This window comes from Podarcis melisellensis (genome assembly GCF_964234715.1).
Source record: "Podarcis melisellensis genome assembly, chromosome: 2".
Classification (NCBI taxonomy): domain Eukaryota; kingdom Metazoa; phylum Chordata; class Lepidosauria; order Squamata; family Lacertidae; genus Podarcis; species Podarcis melisellensis.
Genome location: NC_138529.1, coordinates 38,227,287 through 38,252,941, shown reverse-complemented (window position 1 = coordinate 38,252,941; position 25,655 = coordinate 38,227,287). Strand labels below are relative to the sequence as shown.

General features: G+C 43.3%; 1 protein-coding gene across 1 annotated transcript in view; it reads left to right on the top strand.

Annotated features, from left to right (window-relative positions):
* The window catches only part of LOC309360738 (heparan sulfate glucosamine 3-O-sulfotransferase 3A1-like), a 70,922-nt gene extending 47,248 nt beyond the window's left edge, over positions 1–23,674 (top strand). Inside the window, exon 2 of the mRNA XM_081895550.1 lies at positions 20,669–23,674. Within this exon, the coding sequence (XP_081751676.1) occupies positions 20,669–21,287 (619 nt within the window). The 3' untranslated portion in view covers positions 21,288–23,674. The remainder of the gene's footprint in view (positions 1–20,668) is intronic.
* Positions 23,675–25,655: the final 1,981 nt, after the last annotated feature.

The window sequence follows — 25,655 nt, the reverse complement described above, 5'->3', positions numbered from 1 at the left end:
GCTGTAGTTTGGAAATGTGCCCACAGCAGACCCATTTTGGACAATACTTTAGAAAGCAACTCTGAAGGACAGAAAGTTGCAACTGTGGAAGTGAAGGGCCCAAAGTTGCTCTTGTTATCAACCAAACACTGATGATTTCATACATATATGCAAATTGTCTTTCACGCACATTAGTTGTTGTACTCCATGCAAACCTTAGTCAGTGATGCTCCATTGTGCACTCATCAGGGTTCATTGTAGGACCATGGAGCTGAAAGTGGCCATTTGGGCACAGCTGACAGAAGGAAGGAGGAAATGCTTTTCATGGGGGAAAATGTGTCCAATGTACCTGCAGTCTAATTTAGGGCAGAACTGAGAGTGCAGGAATATGCACCTAATGAAAAACTGGCCCCAGTACTGCTGCAATGGAAAAAAAACTGTGTGGCTAGGGTTAAGGGGTTAAAAGAGCCATAAAGGGAGTCACTGCAGCTTGCCTGAGCATAATATTGTAACAGCAAGATGTATAATCATTGGTGTCAGGGTGGTTGGGGTAAGATTCATTTTCCTGATAATTCAAGGCATGATTGGAAGCTAATTTTGAAACCTTATTAAACCAGAGGATGCTGGCTATTGCAAGAAGCTAAACAATATGCTATTAACAGACCAAAGCAATTGGGCTTCCAGTTCTGCCCTTGGGTGATGACTCTCTTATAGCCTTTTCCATTCTAAATAAAGTTTTCCTGTGATTGAATTACAGGAAATACACTGGTGGGGCAGCTCTCCCCGGTGGATTGCAGTTGTTCAGCTATCTGCCTGTTGGGCATAAGTCGTGGAGGTGTGCTCAGTGCAATGAGCTCCTGGCTCTCAGGAAACAAGTTAGCTCCCTTGAGGCTAAGGTGGCTGACCTGGATGTGCTGGGGGAGGCAGGAAGGTCTGTAGATGAGACTGCCAGAAACATAATAGGGACACCCCATGCCTGGACTAGTAGCTCCTCTGCTGTCACAGAGTTGAGGGTTTTGGGGAAGGAAAGTGTCATTCTGAGAAAGAGGGAAATGATCCTTAGAGGAGACCCATACTTTAGTGTGAACTAATATTCTTTCATGCTGAGTACATGCCTCTGAGAGTAGGCAGAAAGAGCAATGCTTGTAGTGGGTGTTTCATTGGGAATACAGAGTTTATGATAGGTGGATTGACCTCATGGGGAGCTACCTGTCTGATGTGAAGGTTGCAACTCATCCCACAGTGTGGATGCCTTTACATGGAAGACATTGTGACAGCCCTGGATCTTGCCGGTTTCATATTCCTACATCAGCTAAAAAAATATCAGCACCCCAAGAATCTCAGTGTCCCCAATTGGTGCACCGGACGGTTTGACTTCCACTCCAAAATGAAAGCCTAAACCCAGTTGTAGCCAACATGGTGCCCACTAAATGTTGTTGGGCATCAGCTCCCATCAGCCCCAGAAAGCATGGAAATGGACCAGGATGATGGAAGCTGGTGTCCTCAACATCTGGAGGGCATGAGGTTGGCTAAGCTCATGGACCCTATTGGAGAGGTGCTGGACTTTGTTTGCACCTTACAGTTCTTTATCTGCTGTGAAAATCCTGCTCCTTCTGCATTTATCCATTAGAGAGGTCACCTATTGGATTGATAGCAGCTGGTTAGGGGTCACAGTAACACAGGTAAACTCAAACACCTCAAGAACAAATGGGCACAAATGGGCAAATGGAAAAATCTTAATTTTTTAAAGTGTTGGATTTCCTAATAGCCTCATTGCCTAAAGGGGAAATACCATTGTACTTAGTATACAAGTGAACATTCTAGCTCTCGAAATAGAGTGTTTCAAAGATAGGAATCAATGGACCCTTGAGGTCTCTGGTTCTATTCAGGCTCTTAAAACTTTGCTCATGGGATGTAGTTAGTCATTCTCCCCCATCATTCCCATTGCTGTTCTTCAACTGTATGCACATCATCTCAGGCCCTAACAGAGGTCCCAGGGTAGATTTGTTTTGCCTCTTACTTGAAATCCTCAAGAACAGTCCTGCATTTATAACACTGCTCCCTGGCTTGATGAAAAATAGCAACCACCCTCCCTATCTTCTAGGAATGAATGTCAGAAACAGAGGCATGACAATTGTTTGTCAGTGCACACAGAGCAATAACATAACCCTATGCACACTTACTTCCAAGTAAGTATTGTTGTGTTCAGTGTGGCTTAGTCCAAGTAAGTGTGCATAGGGTTGCAGTCAAAAAATTTTATGCTCAGCATGCTTTTAAGAGCAGAACCCCTTAAGAGAACTGATATGTTAACCAAAAGAAGTCATGAGAAGTCAGTGGGATATGTGTGGATTTTCTAGTACTACAGGATCCATAGCCCACTAGCTGAGAGGTGGAGCAATACTTTTTTGTAAAGCAACTTTAATGTTGTGAACCACCCTAAGATCTACAGATGAAGAGCAGTATACAAATGTAATAAATAAACTTAGAAGCAAAAGTCATCAAAGGTGATTTGCCATTATCTAGGGACGCAGGTGGCGCTGTGGGTTAAAGCCTCAGCGCCTAGGACTTGCCGATCGAAAGGTCGGCGGTTCGAATCCCTGCGGTGGGGTGCGCTCCCGCAGCTTGGTCCTAGCGCCTGCCAACCTAGCAGTTCGAAAGCACCTCCAGGTGCAAGTAGATAAATAGGGACCGCTTACCAGCGGGAAGGTAAACGGCGTTTCCATGTGCGGCTCTGGCTCGCCAGAGCAGCGATGTCATGCTGGCCACGTGACCCGGAAGTGTCTCCGGACAGCGCTGGCCCCTGGCCTCTTAAGTGAGATGGGCGCACAACCCCAGAGTCTGTCAAGACTGGCCCGTACGGGCAGGGGTACCTTTACCTTTACCTTTATGATAAACCAGACTTGAACTTAACTATCCTTTACAATACACTTTCAAGTTACAGGAACAAGCTGACTGAGTGAAGGTTCAGCTTGGTTGTTGGAAAAGTTGCACCAAATTAATTCACATTCAGTCATTTTATTTCACTGAGTGAAGGCAGAACTAGATATTACACATAAACACATGTGAAAACAACTCTGGCAGGTACTTCTCTTAGGGCGGATATAGAGAACATTTGGCTCTTCAGATGTTGCTGATCTACAACTCTCACCAGTTCTAGCAAGATTGACCAATGGCCAAGGATGGTGTGAATTGTAGTTCAGCAACATGTGGAGGGCCGAAGGTTACTCACACCTGTCTTGAGAAAAAGCAGCTTTGGAAGAGAGTGGTGCAGAAGCAGCACAAGTAGGTGTCTAACCCTTCCTCTGCTTGCCACTGTTCTGCTGAAGCTCCTCTCCCAGCTCCTTCCCCACACTCAGAGTTCCAGGTAGATATTTGCATTAGTGTTTAGAATCATGTGAAAGCCATACAGGGAGGGTTAAGCAGCCAGGGAGAGCTAGAGGGGAAGGGATAAGTTTCCTCTTTCCCAGTGACTTGGCTTTCCAAAGCACCTTCTCCCAAAGCTGCAAATCAAGAGGGAATCAGGTTGTTTTTTTTGCTATGTGTGTTGGCTTGAAACATGTCATTTTGCCTTGAAATAAGGGTGTCTGAGAAGGAGTCACATCATAAACCTGATATATGGGAGTGCTAGGTTCTGTTTCCACACTTGGTAATTACTTACGCGAAAGAAAAGTTAGCAAGTTGCTTTCATAGGAGAGCAGAATTATTTGACCTCCCAAGTGCTGGTTCCTTCCTAAAGGGTTTTTTCTGGAGATACCTGCAATTAAACCAATTACCACTTGCGTATAACAGTGCAATCCTGGGCACATCTACTCAGTGAGCATCAGCAAGCTTGTGAATTCAGTTTGGCAATGATATAGGGTGGGGGGTGGGGAGAATCTGGTCCAGCTGATGTGCAAACCGTCTATCACACAAGTGCATTTTGTGCATCAGCTCAGCTTGTTAGGAGCCTTTGCATCCCAGCAGAGAGGCAGCCATCTCCAATAAATGCTGGCATTATGTAATTATTTTGCAAGCCTGACTCTGCCACATCGAGCGCTGCTGATCAAAGATGTGTGGCAGCTCACAGTGCCTTTTGAGTTCCTTTTCAGGCTGTCTGCTTAGCTTTGTCTGCATCCTACTCTGTTATTTAAAAAAGAGCTTAGAATAAGCATCGGGTTACTTATCAGTGAGGTAAAAGGAGAGGCAGGAATGCAGAACAGAAAGAGAGCTTCTCTGATAAGATGTAGCTTGACAGATATAGCATGGAAACAGATGCCACAGGCTGCAGATGTAATGAGATACATAAATACCGAGGCCTACTTGAATAAATGGAGGCATCATCTTCCATAAAGATGTCTGCTGGCGCTCCCAGACATCACTACCTGTGTATTTCAGCACCAGAAGTCAGGTAGGTTTGATTTCAGAAGCAGAAAAAATATGTTTTACTTGGGGATTTTGATCAGCAGATTTTATTTTCCAGCACACAGAGTGGCATCTCACCTTTTAACAAGCTTTCTGAGATGCCAAGAAACAACAGTGTCTCTGTGACTGAACAACTATGTTGCACAATAAAGCTAGTTTGCAGGGTTTCTGCCTGTACAACACCTTGCTAAATGCTTGTGTTCACTCCAGCTTAAGTGATAATTTAGTCTAGAAGGCCCAGGAAGACAAAAGCATTATTCTATCCTCATCGTTTCCTTAATAAAAGAATGGTCTGTAACTATGTGGCTCAAATAGCTGTGCTCCTGGTGATGGGTACTAAGACTGGAACTGACATCTCTTCATTCTCATTCCAGTTTTGCTAAGGGCAATTTCAAAGACACTGTGAAGTGGGGTGAAGGTACCAGTTGGGGTTGATGAAGAGTCAGGCTTCCTGCCAATAAGCAATGCATGGCAAGGCAGATGCACTTTCCAAGTTCTTACATCACAATGTTTACTCAGAAGCAAGTGTCATTGAGTTTGGTGCGGCTTGCTCTCAGGTAAGTGTGCTCAGTGGCGTATCAGCGAGGCACAGGGGCAGTTGCCCCAGACACGAAATTGTTAGGGACGCAACATTTCAACACCCAGTGCTGCCTCAATACAGCTCTGTCTCTGGGCTGCATTGAAAAAGGCCTGTCCATGTGGACCAGGAAGTGACCTCTTTTGACGAGGCCTCTTCTTTTCTCATCTCTTTGGCTGCCATTTCCTGGGTGACGTGGATGCCATTAGGCAGTTAAATATGTATGTATATATGTGCCCCTCCATGCAACACTGGGCACTGGCAACCCACGCTACGCCACTGTGTGGGGATAGGACTGTAGTTCTAATTTTGTATTGTCTCAGGCTACTGTTTAGCTAATATGATTGTCGTAAGTTGTAACCACTTCCCTTTATGTATATCTGCACATGAACATTTCTTGAGTTTCCTGATTTATGCATTGTCAGCGTACCAACAGCAGCTTTGAAAAGTAAGTTTAGTATGAGAATTGCAAGACCGTATCACTTCTCTTCCCACCCATCGTCCCAAAGCAGGCTGCCCATCTCAGCTACACCCTGGAATGCTAACAATAGGGAAGGAATAAGTGTAGGCTCTTCTGCATGTGTGCCATGCAAATCATTGGCATCAGGTGTTTGAAATGAGCACACCTGAAACTCAAATAAAAACCTGAGCAGACACACCCTTACTGTCATATAGCCTTTCTGTATTGTTGGTCACCCTCAGCGCATATTTTTTCATACTTGTATTGAAATTCACATCCCGCTCTTCCAGACAACATGCCAAATCAAGTCCGTTTACAGTACATTAAAATATTTTGATATAAGCATGGGTCATAGTGCATCTTATATCATCACTGGCTATAAAATAGGCATTTTCTGCTATTGCCCTGTGTTGCAGAATGCCCTTCCTTTCCCCTGCCATATATGCAGAAGCAATCACCAGTGGCTTCAGATGTAAAGATGAATTGATTTGCCCAGCCTTTCCATGACCAATAAGATCAGACCCTGTTTTATGTGTTTGACTCCCCTAACGCCTGTTTTCAATGATTTTATATTGCTGCTTTATTGGTGTTAAGCTGCATTTTAAAATAATGCTGAGTTTTTTTAGAATACTGCACACACCCTGGAATTTTTTGAAGTCTTAAGTGGTTTGTAAATGTTATTAAATAAATAAATGTCTTACTATTTGGACATTAAGTGGAATTAAATGGTATAGCATCATGTATGTGGGAGGCAGGGAAGCAATTTTAATGAACATTCCTCCACACAATGGAGACCTCAGAGGAAAACAGCAAGTTAAATAGGCAGAACCATTCTCCACAGCATGGTAGTTTTCTATGGACAGTGAGTTTCATTTCCAGGAGACCATTCAGATATTTGATTCCTCTCATCAGACTAAAAACTGGTAAAGTCCCCAAATGGCTTAATTTTCTTGCTTGAACAAACTAGCATTTAAGAGATATATTCTGTAAGATACTCAGTGTATCACATAGCAAGGGGTGATTTGTTATGTCATAAGTGCAGAACTAAATACTGAGCTGGCTACAAAAAGACTGTGATTCACAATACAATCAAGGCTGGTTACCCACAGCAACATTTCTTTCTTTTTCGTAAACCCAATGAGCAGTCAATTCATGTTAATCATGTAATTTCTATTTTGGTGGGTTTATTTTCTGACAGCAAGTATTGTTAAAGTGAAGTGAGGGCTTGATCTTGACTCAGATGAGCATAAGCTCAAAACCTTGTTAGAAAGAAGCCTTCTCATTTTGGAAAGCACATTGCTTTCTGACGTGTCAGGGATGAATTTGATTCTTTGCTGAAATTCTCTAATTTTTATTCCAACACAAACAATTGTACATTCCTCTGTCTTGAAATTTGTTCTTTCAAAATGTTGATATTTGCCATGTCCTGACTCCTGACTCTTCAAATGGAAGTTTCTGCTAATGTTACATAGTTTTTTCTCTCCCTCTCTCACAACATGCACACACACACACACACACACACACACACCAATATTAGCAGAGGTGGAAGAAAACCTTGAACTAGCTTCCTCCTAAACTTTGTATTCTTAGTTTCTGCCCTATTAATGCTGTAATCCTGTACAAGCATGTAATATGCATGTATAAAATTGCACTGTAAGGCACAGAGCCCATGCATACCTAAAGGACTTAGCTATAAACCAGGGAGTCCTTGGTCACTGGATGGCTTCTAGATTCTTGACTGTCAGGGATCCCACACAGTAGGTGGAAATGCACATAGAGACAAAATTGCACCCTTCATGGATCCTTGCAAACTACAGTCTTCATGTCCCGTCCTAATTTGTCTAATGTACAGGGTTGATGTAAAGCAAGGGTGGGCAACCTTTGGGTCTGCAGATGTTCTTGGACCACTGCTCAAATAATCACTGATCATTGATTGACCAGGGTATCAGAGTTCAACAACATCTGGTTGTTGGTGCAGGTTGGCTTTTCCTATTGTAAGGATTACTGAGAAAACACACATGGCACATCTCTAAAGTGCTGTGTGAAGTCTAACAAGGGTTGTTAAGTCAACATGCACTTTGAGTGGGTTCTTTGAATAGTTTGAGCCCTCCCTATCCCCATAAAAATTTCCACATATGTGTTGTTGTCAATCAGTGCCTCTCTCCATTCAGTGAAGAACCGGGCATGGATACAATACTAGTATATGTCAGTTACTGGAGCCACATTCAGTATGCAAACACCAGGACTTGTTTGCAAGCTGAAATGTAAATTCAAGTCCTGTTTGCACTTTAGCCAGGGCGGTGAATAATGCTGTTAAAGAAGTCCTATTGAAGAGCTACCAGCAAGTGAGAGATCTGGATCCATTACAAAGTCACACAACATGTGCAACCTCCCCTACTGAAAAACCACAGGCATCCCACACAGTTGCGGGCAAGCCTAAAGAAACAGCAGCATTCATTACCAGCAGCTTATTTCACGAAATGGAAAAACACCGTAGTGTCTGTGTGCACCAGCAAAGAAGTCTGCACAGAGCTTGAAAGGGAGTCTGCCACAGACTCAGAACAAACCATTTTAGGTCATCTCCTTTGTGGTGAAAGTTGGGCAACTATGGATGAAAGCACTTTCACCTCATACCCCCGTGGCAAGATCAAGCTTGCCCTTCTTTTAGCCCCACCAAGTTATTGTATATTTCCCATGAGGCGATGAGGGAGATGCAATCATGCTTGATGTGTGTATTAACCAGTGATGTGGGTAAAAAAAATCCAAAGCGGGAAAAAATTCAAGTGTCCCCCCCCCCCAACAGAAAATTTTCTGTTTCATTAGGAACAATGAATGGATGCCCACTGTAGATTCCTATTAGGCAAGTGTGCCATTAAAAAAAAACCTACGCAAATGACCCTAATTTGCAAAGGAACTTTTTTCCAATTCAGACATTTCCAGAAAACTATAGTTCATTCCTACAACCAGTCAACACACCAAACTGACCTTCTGATGGCAGCTTAACCACAAAAGCTCACCATCTCAAACCAGATTTTTCCCCGTTTCTGTAGGGTTGTGAATTAGAATTCAATACTGATTCATTTACTGTAGGCTTCATGAGAGGGCACAGCCCACTGGGATGCTCTGAAGTGTCTGCTCCCCAAGAGGTTCTTCAGCAGCTCCCATTCATTTCAGTGGGCTTGCACAGGAGAATTTCCCAATGGATTGCTTCCATCATTAATGGCCGTGGTCACTTCTGTCAGGATACCAGACTAGCTTCAGTGGAACTTCAAAGCAAGAATATAAAAACACAAAGAATCTTTCTAAATGGGTCAGATGTCCTGCTTGGGGTACTTCTGGCTTTCTCAACTGTTTGTTGGGTCAGACACACACTGTGCATTTTGAGATTCATCATAGCATAAGAACATAAGAAAAGCTCTGCTGGATCAGACCAAAGGCCTATCTGGTCAACATTCTGCTCTCTCACAATAGCTAGCCAGATGCTGATGGGAAACCTTCAAGCAGCACTTGAGTGCCACAGGGCTCTCCCTACTTCTGAGCCCTAGCACAGGGTGCCACAGGGTTCTCCCTACTTCAGAGTCATAGCAAATGCCCCTTTTGCTTTTGGCCAGCCAGAAACTGCCCAAGCTTATGCTGTTTGTTTTATGAAATGCAGTGATTCCTGCTGTGCATAGCCCACTGTCCCCATAGAGTTTTCAAACAGTAAGCCACTATGTAATTTAATATCGAAGGTGAAAAGGCTGCATAACTTATTCAACAGAAGAAGATTTTCACATCCCTTCAGATTAATCCCAAACCTTACACAGCCAAAACCATTTTTTCTGTCCATAGTTTGTTTGTTTGAGTGGGGAGGTGGATCAGATTCAAGTTTATGCTGGAAACAAGACCATGCCCTTCAAAAAGAGAATATTAGCTTATTTTTCTAGGCTCTGAATAACCTCCATAGTGTGTACTGCACTTTCTTCTCAGTGCTACCGTCATAAGACAAAGTAGCTATAAGAAATGGCTTTATGCTGAGTCGGTAAACTAAGGAGGTTTTTCAATTCCAAAGACTTCCTCCTGCATCAGACTATTGGTCCATTTTCCCTTTTGCAATTTGATCAGTAATTGGGAGATTTTCCCTGATCCCGCCACCTGAGATCCTTTGGTCCAGGGATGAGGGGTGACCTGTGGCCTTCTAGATGTTGCTGGGGCTCCCACTCTCATCAGCCCCAGCCAACATGGTCAACAGTCAGGGATGATGAGAGCTGTAGCCCAACAACATATGGAAGGTTTCAGGTTTCCCATTCCTGCTTTAACCAGTCATGCTGCATCTGCAATCTTATAGTTATGGGTCATACGCTGTACTAGTGAGTTATATATATTTATATATAGCCATGTGTGTGCTGTGCTTTCCTTCTGCTGTTTACGTGTCTTGGGTGGAACTATGATTGGCTTCGAGGGTCTATTGAGAGGAAAGTGTGGCCACTTGCAACCAAGTGAAGCTGCCCGGGTGCCAGGATGGCACCTGATGTTTCCACCATCTGGAGGTGCATGCCTGGGGGTCCTTGGGTCTTGTCTGTTTCCACACACTAGCAAAACATTCTGCAGAATTCTATCTGTGATATTTTAACTTCACAATCAGAATGAAAAAAGTTGCATTGAAAGATACGACTTTCAAGCCATTTGACCCCCCAAATGGCAAGTAGACATTCTGCTTTGGTGCCCGTAACCCTGATTTAAGGAGCCATTTGGTGCCTGGTTAAATAGATCTGAGTTTCTAACGTTGCTCCCAGGCAGTGAGTGGTCTGTCAGTTTAACATTGTAAAGCTCCTGTCTTCCCCCCCTTCCCCCATCCTTGCCTTGAATCATACCTCCAAGTACAGCAATAGCGCCTTGGCACTTCTGCATGTTGCTTGAAATGTAAACAAAACACCAAGTGAACAAATGCCGGAGGCAGCAAACGCTGTGAAGTAACAGCAAAAGGTGTCAAGATGCCATGATCCCATGGTGGATTGATGCTTTTATCAGAATTTCCTTCTCTCCCCCCCCCCTGCCCCCAGCTCTCTTTCTTTCAAAGCATTGCATGTTGTTGACTCACAGTGCCAGTGGGGAGGTGTTTTGTTTTATCTCCTCCTGCCCACATATGCAAAACCCTGATAACTCTGCATTACAAGCAGCTTTCATTTTTAACCGGCACTGTCATCTGAGCAGCAAAGCATCTCTCGAGAAGCAACACACAACTAAATCATGTTGGATGGCCCCTGTCTTTTTCCAGAGATGAACTCATTGATATGTGAGATTTATGTTGTGCACTTCCCCACTGCTACAAGAGAGAGTAGAGTTGAAGGAGTGTGGGAGGGGGAGGTCAATGAGGCTCTAGTCCGGTGGCAACCAGCGTCATGACCAATGTGCTACAAGTAGGGACATCAGGGAATTTCCAATGAAAGCAGAGATAAGAGCAGAAATGACCAGTGTTCATGTATTCATCCCATGTCCAGAATGGAAATTGATCCTGTGAATATGACCGGTATTTGCAATTGTTGCTTTCAGCCCGCAAATGATACGTAATTGATAATGTTTCCCCATTATTTTGTTGTGTTTCTTTCATGCTAAAATGAATGGGGCAGAATAATGTAATGAAAATATAATGTTCATAGTTAAATTCTGTAATTATGATAGTGAGACAAATAACTTAGTTTTTGGTGGAAGATGAACTGCAGCAGAATGGAAACATTGTTGCATGAGACAAATGAATGTATTTTGATCTGAGATAAGGGAGAGGTATGGATAGCCAAGACCATAGACCTGTCTTCTTCTGTTCAGGCATGTCATTCATTTCAAGTGGATGGTCATCCACCCACCCTTCAAAATAGACCAGCCTACTTACCGAGAAATAAATGTGCCATTATCAGAAAGCAGTAGCAATGTGGCAGTGGTAAAGGTAGTTCCTTGTAGTTTGTTTGGAATGAAACAAACGATGAGCCTAGGTTGGCATATAAGGCTAAGCCAAACCACCATAGTATAGTGGCAACAGGACCAGGGAAGGAACAAGGCACCAGCACATTGCTTATTCACTTTAAGCTATCATTTGGCTCAGTGTTTCATGTGAATCAGGCCAGTGTGAGTGTTTAAAGTTTCTGAGTAACCCAGAGGTAAAGCAATGAGAAAGTAGAGCACATAAGAAAAAAATAAAATCATACAAAAATAGCACTGTCAGGGGCACACTACTAACACTTTGATCTAGAGGATGGGTCCTTGAACTTTAAAAGTCTTTAGAATTATTGAAAACATACCTTAATGGTGAGATACATGTTGGGTGCAAATGTCAGCCAACGCTCCAATGGCCTCTGAAGGACAAGTCATTCAGGGAGGTTGTACTTTGGACCACCATATTGCAATTCTCCCCCAAACCACCCACCCCTGTAGGGTTCCAAAGAATGATATAGCAGAATGGACTTGAATAGCAAATTAGATAAAGGTGATGGTGGGAGGGGAATGGCAGTGAGAAACATCTAAACATCTAACCTTCAAGCAATTCCTAAATTGAATATAGGCACTTCCAGACTGCTGGTATTTCAGGTGGGATTCAGTCATATACATGCAGGTCTCGCTTACTGAACACAGTGCATTCCCAGGAAATAATTCATGAGGCTAGTGTTTGCATTATGAGCTGATGATTTCCATTATTTCCTTTGTGAACATGTCTTATCCACGATCTCTCTCCCCACACCCACAATGGTTTCTTTCGACCAGCAAAAGAGAGTCAAAGGGAAAACAGATTTGTTCAATCTCTCCTGCTTTCTTAATTGTCCAATCTCTCCCCCTTCCCTCTCTTTGCACTTTCTGCCCTAAATGTTTGCCATTGACCAGCAAAATACAATAAATTAGGAGGTGGGCAAATTCCATCTGTTTGGATATCTGAATTTGAGGAATGTGTAGAGATGTTTGCGCATAATTCTTTATTTTCAGATAAGTGAATTTTCGCATGGTGGGAAGTGTGGGAACTGGCACATTCAGGTTGGGCAATTATAGTTTTTTGAGTAGTTTGGCATAAGAAACCCAATTCTTAAAACATTGGACTTTTTGTGGTGGATAAAGTGATGAGGAAACGCCCTGGAAAGTGTGGGATGATACTTGTTTTGATGCCACGTCATCTCACCTCCTGGCAAACAAATGAGGATGAATGCTCATCAAATAGCCAACATTGTCTAATCTCCCTGCAAACAAATCCAGATGAATGCTCAGTAAACAGGTTTTCTAGAAGTCCCCTCTGTGCCTGTGCCTTTCATCATGAAACTGCTTTTGCAGTGGAGCATGCCGACTGGTGTTGGCGAAAGCCCATCTGTACAAATCCATAAACATTGCCTCCTTCAGCCAGCAGGACAATGGAAATGCATGTCTGAGCGCACACTACATCGTGCCTGTGGACCACGTTTTGCTCCTGCGATAAGACTTTGCACAGCCTCTGGGACTTGGAGGCTCATGTGGGGAGGTGTGTGAATAAGTCACTCAATGGGGCTGGGCCTTGTACCAGGCTTGCTTTTGTACAAATATTTCCTCCCCTCCTGCAGCTTTGGCATCTCTTTCTTTTGCATTGGTTTCTCCGGCAGTTATTTAATGCAGCCTTTGGGGGCCATGGTCAGGTCAATGGTAACAATGCCAAAGATAAGGATAAACGATTGTGTCAGTGTGTGTGAGCACTCAGGGATGGCTCTGCCGTAAGGCCCCGTGCTCCGTAATGTGCCACTCTTTGTTCATTGCACCCAAGGGCATCTGCATGGAAACTGTATCCGTACTGCTTACAAGCTTGCCCGCTGCTGCTCTTTTCTTCTTCACTTGGCATCCTGAGCCTATATAATTCAAGACACAATTGCCCATTCAGCAATTGCCACCAAGCATTGCAAAGCGAGAAACAGAATGCTGGAGGGGAATGAAGGAGGCCGTGTAGAGAGGAACTATCACACCGTGAACAGCAAAACCTGTTCAATGGTCATTCTTCTCTCCCATCGCACCCCAGAAGAAAGATAATCAGAGCAACAGTCATCCGGCCCCATTCCGTTCTTATCCTGAAACTGTTCTTAACCTGAGGCACCACTTTAGCAAATGGGGCCTCCTGCTGCCACCATGCAATTTCTGTTCTCATCCTGAAGCAAAGTTCTTAACTGGGGGTTCTATTTCTGGGTTAGTGGAGTCTGTAACCTGAAGCGTCTGTAACCCAAGGTACCACTGTATGGGCATGTTGGCAGCCAAAACTGCTTGGGGGAGAGGACAGGGGTGGATCTAGCCAGGGATATACATGGTGAGTAGAGAACTCTTGAGGTCTGCAGGGCAATCCTGGATGGATGGTAGGGGTGGTGTTGCTTCCAGAAGTGGCTTTCCAGATGGTGTGGCGCCATTAATCCAGCTTCCCAACAGATCAGTCACTGTTGCTTACTGGTAATGGGAAAGCTGATGGGGAGCAAACACATTGGTGGAGCCAATCCAATTCTTGGGCTGGAGCATTTAGCTTCCCCACCACTTTGTCCCTCTCCTTCCTGGTAAGCAACAGTGACACACCCGCCAGAAAGCTAGCATAGAAACACTGCCCCACCTGGCACAGATTCACTTCGCTCTCAAAGAGGTTGGGCTGAAGAACAGACATGCATTCTGTCTCTGAAAAGTAGTGGCAGAGAGCAGTTCACAGGCACAAACTCTCAAGCTTGCCAGTAGTGGGAAGGAAATGGAAGGGAAGTGCATAGCAAGCATTTAAGCTCCATTCAGCCTGACACTTAAAAGGCACAGAATTTGTTTTGGTAGAGGCACACCCTCAGGCATAGTCTCTGAGATGCATAGCAGAACTGTGAACACATCAGGAACACATGCATGTCCCAAAGGGGAAATGTGCAACTTCTCTCCTTCCCTGAAACCCATAACCGTGGAATGAGAATAATCACTGATGCATCCTGTATACTGGGCCTCGGCCCAGTATACCTGAAGGAGCGTCTCCACCCCCATCGTTCTGCCCGGACACTGAGGTCCAACGCCAAGGTTCCCTCATTGCGAGAAGCAAAGCTATAGGGAACCAGGCAGAGGGCCTTCTCGGTAGTGGCGCCCGCCCTGTGGAATGCCCTCCCAGCAGATGTCAAAGCAATAAACAACCATCTAACATTTAGAAGACATCTGAAGGGAAGTTTTCAATGTGTGACATTTTAATGTATTTTTCATTTTTCATTTTTGTTGGAAGCCGCCCAGAGTGGGTTCAAATAAATTATTATTATTATTATTATTATTATTATTATTATTATTATTATTATTATTATTATTTATTTTAACTATAACATGCTTTGGATAAAGGTGACCAAGGCTGAGTGCTTCTCATAGGGGTGGCCAGCACCCTGGGGCAAGGGTGCGCTACTGTCACCCTGCCAGTGTAAACACACTGGCAGGAGCATGGGATTGGCTCCACTGGTGCATCCACACAGGACCAACTTTGCCACCACCCTGTCCCACTTCCACACCATCTCATTAAGTGGCAGCAGCACCTCTGCCAGGACACTGCCCAATCCTGCAGGTTGGTCCTGCACAGAGATACTTCTGTTTGCTCCAGTCCAACATCAAAACATTAATGAGCGCATCAAACGTTTGGAACCAGATTGGTAGCATTCTCAATGAAAAAGTAGGCATGTAATAAACTTATTCAGCAAACCAGTTAAATTTGTTGTTGTTGTTTAGTCGTTTAGTCGTGTCCGACTCTTCGTGACCCCATGGACCAGAGAACGCCAGGCACCTCTGTCCTCCACTGCCTCCCGCAGTTTGGTCAAACTCATGCTGGTAACCTCGAAAACACTATCCAACCATCTCATCCTCTGCCGTCCCCTTCTCCTTGTGCCCTCCATCTTTCCCAACATCAGGGTCTTCTCCAGGGAGTCTTCTCTTCTCATGAGGTGGCCAAAGTACTGGAGCCTCAGCTTCACAATCTGTCCTTCCAGTGAGCACTCAGGGTTGATTTCCTTCAGTATGGAGAGGTTTGATCTTCTTGCAGTCCATGGGACTCTCAAGAGTCTCCTCCAGCACCATAATTCAAAAGCATCAATTCTTCGGCAATCAGCCTTCTTTATGGTCCAGCTCTCACTTCCATACATCACTACTGGGAAAACCATAGCTTTAACTATACGAACCTTTGTTGGCAAGGTGATGTCTCTACTTCTCAAGATGCTGTCTAGGCCTGTCATTGCCCTTCTCCCAAGAAGCAGGCGTCTTTTAATTTCGTGGCTGCTGTCACCATCTGCAGTGATCATTGAGCCCAAGAAAGTAAAATCTCTCACTACCTCTATTTCTTCCCCTTCTATTTGCCAGGAGGTGATGGGACCAGTGGCCATGATCTTCGTTTTTTTGATGTTGAGCTTCAGACCATATTTTGCGCTCTCCTCTTTCACCCTCATTAAAAGGTTCTTTAATTCCTCCTCACTTTCTGCCATCAAGGTTGTGTCATCTGCATATCTGAGGTTGTTGATATTTCTTCCGGCAATCTTAATTCCAGCTAGGGATTCATCCAGCCCATCCTTTCGCATGATGAATTCTGCATATAAGTTAAATAAGCAGGGAGAATTTAACCAGTTAAATAGGACAATGTAAATCAGATGATGCTGTAGTTGAAATGTTCAGGGTCAGTTATTTTTCCACACTGCCTAAATACTGTATTTTTCGCTCTATAAGATGCACCAGACCACAAGACACACCTAGTTTTTGGAGGAGGAAAACAAGAAAAAAAAAATTCTGAATCTCAGAAGGCAGAACAGCAAGAGGGATCACTGCACAGTGAAAGCAGCAATCCCTCTTGCTGTTCTGGCTTCTGGGATAGCTGTGCAGCCTGCATTCGCACACACATTTCCCCTTACTTTTTAGGAGGGAAAAAGTGAGTCTTATAGAGCAAAAAAATACGGTAATTTGAGAATAGTCCAAGTTTTGGTTAGTCAGTATTCGTCAAATGCTATTGCTCCTATGACGACTGCTGGTGGTCAGATGCAATGCCTGAACTGAGGGATATTTAATAGACATGGTGCTTAGTTCCCAAATTCTTGGTTCTGTTGTTCCCAAGCTTCCATTGAAGCATTAGCTTTAGGCCTTCAGTAGCATACTTGAAGCATGGCTGACCTATCAGCTGCATGGGTAGAACTGAGTCAGTGCTAGACTGTGAATTTAGACTACCCATATAAAAAGTACTCTGTTTCAGAGAAGGCATCCTCTTCCATTAAATAATTAAATAGACACACACCCCCATCCTACTAAATTTAAAATAACACAGTCCATTTATTCTGGCAAAAAATCATTTGGAAATTATGTTAGCCAAAATATTTCTGTGGCTCTGATCTTTTTCAAGTGGCTCCTTCTCAATAAAATCCAGATGCCACCCATCCATAAGGCCCTACAGGCTGCTGTTTATGTCCATGAAAGATGCCTTTGTCATTCATTAATCTCTCCAAAGCTGTGGCAGGACATGCCTAGTGGCTCCCAACAACATGCAATCCGTGGCTTCAGCCTGCCAAGTGTTGACACAAGCAGACAAAGATAGCATTCATCTCCCAGTTCTGAAGAAGACTAATGTGCTACAAAGATGCCACCTAAAAGTTTGAGTTCCCCAGTAAATCAAGATATGAGCAATCAACCTTCTGTGTTTGCTTTGTTAGGGTAGCATTTCGGTGGCTCCTCTCAATCTTAAGAATGGGTAATTAATGTTGGACTTGGCAATATCTGGCCCTATTGTGAATCATCTGGGAAAATCTTTGTTTGCTTTTATGGGACTGGGTTTTGGCTGACCCTTTCTGTAAGCAACCTTTTTAAAAGAGGAAGCTCACAAAAGTCTGTCTTTAAAGTTAGATGATCCTACAGTGCTCTGTTGCCATCTAACAGTTATTAAGCTCTTTCAGGTGTTTGAAAACAGTAAAGAACTGTGGCTTCTGGTGCACATTCAGACGCAGTACCTAGGAAGACTCCAGTGAAGGCTTTGTCTATGTAATCACACATTGGCCTGATGTGGTTATAAGTCCACCGAACAGCTTAATTTCAATTTTGCTGGACCACAATCATAAATTCATCCAGTCCCATTTTTAAAACAATGCATGAATAAATTGTATTTAAATTAAATGCATTTTGTATGCACTTTTTTGTACACAAAACACCTATTTTTCAATAAGGTTTCACACTGCACTGCAAAATTCAGATAAGTGCATAATCCAACTGGGAATTTTGTTGTGAGCTGTAAGCAAATACAGAAGTGTCATACCAGGTCAGTGTGCTGCAGAAAGCAGACCAAATGCATTCCTCCCTCATTCCTAAATGTGGTTTTAAAATGTGACAATTACTCAGAGGGAGAAGTGTGATGATTTGCCACATTTATGTAATCTAAATGTATCAAAATAAGAATTATTTTCACAACCATACCTTTTGTAATGAAACACGCACAGAGTCAGACTGCCTATTCTTGCTTCCTGGATACTTATTTAGTAGTAGGTTACAATCTAGCAGTCGTTGCTCTTGCATCACGTTGGGCTATCTTTTTAAAGGGAGATGAGAGTCGCATGATAGAAACATCCCATGATGTTCTCTCTAATTTATTTTGACCCAGTGTCATCTCAGTTTTGCAAGTCATCTTGATTACATTCTCCAACTGAACATCACAACTTTAGACTTTTGAATTAATGTTGTAATTATTCTTACCCAAACCCTCACAACAGTTTCCCTTTAGGATTTACATATTAGTCTCTCTCTCTTTTTGGTTCATATCAGTTTCACATGTGTTTATTTGTAAGTCTATTCCATCCTGCTTCCACATTAATCTTCTGTTTCTTAAAAATGCACATGGAGGACATAAATATGCATTTCTGGAAGTATTCCCCCCCCCCAAAAAAAAATGCCTTTCTAAATTTCTCTCAAAGTATGCATTTCTTCTCTCTCTCTCTCTCTTAAAAAAAGCTTATCATAAAATATTCATCTTTATACTACATTGGATCATTTTTAAAGCCAAAAACTGCAATGCAAAACCCACAGAAGTACAAAATCCAAAGGATAACTGTGTTGTGATCTCCGCATTAGTCTGGGAGATGCAGTTCCTATCAGACATCACAAAGAACAAATTCCTCTAGCAACCCTAGTTTTCTTCAGGCAGATGATTCCTTGTTGAATTGCTTTTGTTGCTAGGATTCCCATCTTCCCACTCACATTCAGCTTAAAGCACCAGTTGTTTTGCCTTCCCTTGATGACGTCGTTTTGAATGTTTGAAAACTCAAAACATTCTCCCCCCCCCCAAAAAAACCCACATGTTATCATCAGTTTGGTGAAATATATAGGGTTGCATCCAGTGTTGCTGTTCTACTTCCACAATGGCACTTCCTCCTTCTCTCCCCTGCAACCCTCTGAGCATCCTCAAATTCTCTTCCAAAAGGCTGGGGGATATTCTGGGAGGGGTGAGATAAGGGAAGGGAGAGGAATTGGAAGCCCCATTCCATAAGTGGAAGATCACTCATGTAGCATTGGATACTCATAATGTTGAGTTTGGACTGAGAAACCCATATTCAGATGCCCATTCAGCTTTGAAGGTCACTTGACTCTAACTAACCACACATGAGAATAAAATGGTAAGATGAACAGGACTGCTTTGGGGTAGAGTGTAAAAGGTAAAGGTACCCCTGCCCTTACGGGCCAGTCTTGCCAGACTCTGGGGTTTTGCGCCCATCTCACTCAAGAGGCCAGGGGCCAGCGCTGTCCGAAGACACTTCCGGGTCACGTGGCCAGCGTGACATCGCTGCTCTGGCGAGCCAGAGCTGCACACGGAAACGCCGTTTACCTTCCCGCTAGAAAGCAGTCCCTATTTATCTACTTGCACCCAGAGGTGCTTTCGAACTGCTAGGTTGGCAGGCGCTGGGACCGAGCAACGGGAGCGCACCCCGCCGCGGGGATTCGAACCGCCGACCTTTCGATCGGCAAGCCCTAGGCGCTGAGGCTTTTACCCACAGCGCCACCCGCATCCCTTGGGGTAGAGTGAGAGGTGACTAAAAACAAAAACAAAAAAACTCCTAATGGTTTTTCAGATGCAACATACAGAAAAGAAACTTCCTTCCCCCTCCCCCTCCCCAAGAGAGTACAACACAACATGCAAGGATGAGTGGAATGTATAAACATGCCATTACACAAACTAGATACAAGTAGAAGAGAAGAAGAAGAGTTTAGATTTGATATCCCACTTTATCACTACTCTAAGGAGTCTCAAAGTGGCTAACATTCTCCTTTCCCTTCCTCCCACACAACAAACACTCTGTGAGGTGAGTGAGGCTGAGAGACTTCAGAGAAGTGTGACTAGCCCAAGGTCACCCAGCAGCTGCAAGTGGAGGAGCGGAGATGCGAACCAAGTTCACCAGATTACGCATCTACCCCTCTTAACGAAGCTGGAGGTGTAACAGTGACTAGCTAAATGCCTCTAGGATGTCCAAAGGCAATAACCATCCCAGTCAGATGTGCGGGTTATGAATACAACAACAACAACAACAACCCCTATTTGTTCACACCACGCACCTGGGATTCAGAGCTATACAACTTGAGAACACAGAGGAATTAGTTATCATCGCTAATAGCTTGTCTATAGACCTCTCCTCCATTAATTCGCCTAATATTTTTAGAAGTCATCTAAGCTAGTTCCCAGGGCAGGAATGGGGAACCTGTGACCCTTCAGACATTGTTGGACTCCAACTCCCATCAGTGTCAGCCAACATAATGATTATGCAGTGTCTGAAATTGTACATCTTTTTTTTCTAAACTGAATCTGCTGCCTGGCAATTTTAACTGAATAATTCCTAAGTAATAATTTTATGAGTAAGAAAAATAGCTACCACTTCCTTAGCAATTTGTAATAAAGGAAACCATTCCTATTTGCATCTGTGGGAATTATATCATAGCTAAATTACACTGTTTGGGTAGGATAGACTACTTACTGATATGTTTGTGGCGCAATGCACATGTAATAGCTACACTGTGCACATAACTGGAGATTTACTTATTGTGTCAGATTTAGCTTATGAAAATGGATGGTATGGTTCCATGGCAATTGAGCCTTGGTGTAGATAGTAAAGCATTCAAACAAATGAAAAATGTGTTATGAGTGCTATGGGTAAGTGCAATCTACGTGCATGTATTTTGTTTGTGCCAGCTGGTCTTCATTGCAAGAGACCTCAACCAAACTTGCTGTTGAAGCCTAATTCTCCAAAAGTAATTTTGATCTCTCCTCTTTTCTGCATTAGGGATTTGATGCCAAGAACTCTCGATGGGCAGATAACCATGGAGAAAACTCCCAGCTACTTTGTCACCAAGGAAGCCCCGGCTCGCATCTCTGCCATGTCGAAGGGCACCAAGCTCATTGTGGTGGTGAGAGACCCAGTCACCAGAGCCATATCTGACTACACGCAAACTCTGTCCAAGAAGCCTGACATCCCCACCTTTGAGAGCCTGACCTTCAAAAACAGGACTACGGGCCTCATTGATACCTCCTGGAGTGCCATCCAGATTGGCATTTACGCCAAGCACCTGGAAAACTGGCTCCTGTACTTCCCCATTGGGCAGATCCTCTTTGTCAGTGGGGAGAGGCTAATCAGTGATCCAGCTGGTGAGTTAGGCCGAGTCCAGGACTTTCTGGGCCTCAAGAGGATCATCACGGACAAACACTTCTACTTCAACAAAACCAAGGGTTTCCCATGCCTGAAAAAGGCTGAAGGCAGCAGCAAGCCCCACTGCTTGGGCAAAACCAAGGGGCGGACCCACCCCAACATAGACCAGGAAGTGGTCCAGAGGCTGCGGGAATTCTACAGGCCCTTCAACATGAAGTTCTACCAGATGACTGGACATGACTTTGGCTGGGATTGAGGCTGGGGAAAATAATAATTTAAACAAATAAAAAGGAAAAATATATTTTTGTACATATCAAAAGAGAGGGGAAATTAATATTTGTGCTAATGTCTGGTGGTTCCAATTAATATTTTCATTTTGATGCACATATCATGGTTTTCTGTTTTTCTTGTTTTGTTAGTCAGGATTTATAGTATTCACTTCCACAAGGCTGTCCATTGAGATCTGGCCACTGCGTCCAGTATGGGTCTGCCTCTTTCCAATTTTCCATTTGACATCTTTGAGGTTTATATGAAGTAATTTGGCACTATTTGTCTATTAATTCTGGGTTCTGTGCCCAGATTTTTTACAAAATGGCATTAGTCGGTCACGTTGGTGACCAAAATAATCAGGTTTGGAAGATATTTTCCTAGTTCTACTGCTCTGGCATGACATGCTGTATGAGACTCAAATGTCAGCCTTATAAAATGATATGTCAAAAGAGTCTGGGGTGGGATCCATTTTTATTTCACTTTTCTAATTTGAGAGAGAGTTTCATGATGTGAATTCAGTAAACAGCTTGAGAGGGGACTGTTTGATTTACAAAATTCTGCCCTCCTTTCTTCCGCAGCTGACTTCATAATCACACTACAGCATCTACTCCTGGCATGTACCCTGATAGTGCCCAGCACAACCAGGAAGAGAAGGGTTCTCTCTAGCCCAAATACAGCATTATCATTTCCCAAGATGTAACAACGGTTCTCTGTTTCATCTACTGAAGCTAAAGCACACCCTTGGGAATGGGTCATTAGGCATTTACTGAAGAGTGGTGTGAGGCCTTGTCCAAACATATGACTCCAAACCTAGATGTTTTCTCAGAGAAGATCCAATATCCAAACTAATTAAGATGAAGTATCTTCATTATAGTTTGAAAGGCTTTTCAAAGCCTTATCCCTCTACCCCCAACGAACCCACCTGTTGTCTCCGTAAAACCTTGTATTAGCTCAGATTTCTCTACCCAGAGCCCAGTGACAGCTGGGCTGAGTGGAAGAGTCAACAGTAGGAAGAGAGAAAACTAAGTCATTTTCTCTGTCATCTCCCCCACTTAAGCACAAGGGGTCATGAGGTTACCACTCACTACCTTCAGCCAACCCACTCGGCCTCCTGTCTCTGCTCAGAATGGCTCATCTCTAGCCTTAAGCCCTTTGCTGGCAGTGTCTTGTGCCATAAAACATCTGGGTAAACATTCAATAATCGCCCAAACAAAGAAGGGAAAGTAGTTAATTGGTCACTTGAGAATGCAACATACGACAATGCTGGCTTGCTCCCGCTCACAGCAGTTCTTCTGTCTGAGAGTCTTCTGAGAACTTGATTCATCCCAAAAACAGTGATCAGCCATTGGGAAAAAGTACTCTGTCTGGGGACTCTAAAAGGGAGGGGACCATCAGCACTAGCTGTGTTATTATACTGCCATGTGCCCTGAAATGGAGACTGGTTTACAATACACTTGGTACAGGGGGTACCAAGTAATACTATGGCCCTCTTTTGACCTGGTTCATCTCCCACATCCAAAACTACAGCATTGAATCATTTCCTATTATTGAAAAACAACAACATAGAGATATTTCAATAAACTTGAAAGCCTAAGCTAACAGTTATTGGTATTGGTGACAATTTAGGCCCATTGTTCCTGATAAGTATTTTCAGCCGTCCATGAATCTGGGAGGGTGACAACTTGATCCTAATCAGGTGGCACAGCTTTGCAATGTATGAGAAACATCTCTATATCCTAACTATATGCCAGTGTCATGGTTTGTAATTGGCCTGGCACAACTGATGCTCACGGGGACCTGGCAGAACAATATGAGGACTAGGCTGAAATTAGAACTGGAGACCTGGGGTAATTATAGTTTGGTCTCTGTTAATATTTGTTAACACTGCAGGTCTCAAACTGCCATCCCTCAGGTATCATACATTGGTGTTTCTGTCACATTTCCAGTTCTATGGGCCAAACTAGAATTGACCTTGGCTGACACATTTCTTTTCATGTGTCTGCCCTGTTTAAATACAAAGCGAAGGATGAAAGTCTTCTTTTAACGGTAAAAGAACACATGGGAAAAGAACAGCCAGCCCTCCCACCACCGATACCTTCTTTTCCCTCTTTCCATTGCTCCAATCAGTGTTCTCCACTCCCATCTCCCATCCACTAGAGCAGCCAGCTACAGGGCATCAAGGCGCAGAACGGAAAAGGATTAGGTAGCCCTTTCGCACGTACTCCTTTTACCCAGCACACCCATTTCACGTGTGAACAGGGTGATCACTTAAATGTCCCATCGCAGCTAGTTTGGCCCTAAGTTGTCCTTGTCAGATTTTTTTAAGCATCCCCCCCAAAAAATCAAACTGATATAGAGCATGTCATACACATTATGTACAGTGGTACCTCAGGTTAAGTACTTAATTCGTTCCAGAGGTCTGTTCTTAACCTGAAACTGTTCTTAACTTGAAGCACCACTTTAGCTAATGGGGCCTCCTGCTACCGCCGCGCCGCCGGAGCACAATTTCTGTTCTTACCCTGAAGCAAAGTTCTTAACCTGAAGCACTATTTCTGGGTTAGCGGAATCTGTAACCTGAAGCGTATGTAACCCGAGGTACCACTGTACCTCTTTTTCATGCTATATCCTAGCAAAAAGAATTGGGTTTTGTAGCTAAATGAAAGCTCTCTTCAATGTCAGCAGTGAACACATGACCAGAGGATATGTGGATGAGTTGTTTCACGCACCATTTCTTCAATCCAAACATTTTAGAACTCTGCGAAATCAGGATTCTAAAACAGGTTTGGAGCCTCAATGAATGCAAAAGACTCCATGCTTCAGACAGTTGGAAGGCAACAAAAATGGTGACAAAGCAGGGCAGATCTAACGTGCTCATTGTGTTTGCTCCTGCCACACATTTACTGATGCCTGAAGAGGGTTGAAGGATTTGAAATCTCTCTCAAACAGGAAGTAAGACACTGTTTCTTTTTAGATGCCGAGGTAGATCAGTTCCATAACGACCTAATTACTGGGGATGGCTGAGTTTGTTTCTTGTAGAATTCTCTTGGGTTTCAGTTAGGGTTTCCAGGTTAAAACGTGACCTCTTTTGATTGGGACACCTTGGAACAGCAATCTCTACACATACATGGAGCTAACATGTTCTCAAGTGAGAGATGACCACATTGCCATTTTACAGAATTGTGATATACAAATAGGTGAGCAGCAAAAGGACCAGAGAGGTTGTCCTGTTTGTTTATTTGTGGGGTCATCTTCGTGTAGAATAATTGCAGCTTCCATTCATTTCCAGACAGCTTACAGCCAAGTACCAGCTTGTAGTTTGCATATCACTTTGTGGCTGTTTTCTCTGTTAATACAAGGCTGAATTAGGGCCTTGGTGCATATGGGCTTCACTGTGTCCCTGTGGAGTGATGTTTCATAATAACTAACCCCAATCAGTTTTGTACTGAGAAGCGCACACTGTAACACTTCTATGCAGACAGTCTGAAGGATGCAGCTTGTCAATATTTCTCCAAAGGGTTGTTTCTTGCCGGCATATATTCAATGAACTAAAAAACTATGTACAAAACGAAATTAAATTCCAGATTGTAAAGGAGCCTGTTGAGCGAGTCTTTTACCTCTTAGCACACCTGGTGTAATAAATGCAAATGGATATGGCATTAATTTATATTTTGTGGAATCTATGACTCCTACTCAAGAGCATACTTTCTGAAGTTATTTATTTTAAATAGTTATTACTTTATCTCTCCTTTTCTATCCAGTATATAAGGTATACCATATAAGGCCTGCCAAGAAAGATACCCATGTCTTTTTTATTAACAGAAAAGAATTCTTCTTTCCTTTGTACATACTATTTTATGTTATTTCTTTGCGTTGTAATCCTCTCATTTCCTCACTTTGATGCTATTTCTGTATGAGCTGAAATACTTTTTAATTTAATTTAAGGCTGAAAAAGCACATGTTTTAATAAACCTTACGGGTATTGAGAGGCACTGTGCTGTCTTTTTTGGCTTTGACACAAAGCGTGGGGGAGAGAGAAGATGTGAACCTGGGCTATTTCGTAGTCATCACAGTTTTAATAAAAATTCTCTGATGTCTGATTTTTATATACATAGTAAATATGAAGACCCATTTAAATAGAGAGAGGCAAAGCTGCAGCCTCAGAATGCTGCAAACTGGCATCACTTTACTTGTGTGATGAGCAGAACCATGGTGTTGATGCTGAAAGCAGATGCCAGTGAGGGCTTAGCCCTGCCTTGCCCAACCTAATGATCTCCAGATGTTTGACTCCCATCAATCTCAGCCAACATGGCCATATTTTCAGAAGTTATGGGAGGTGCAATCCAGCAACATCGTG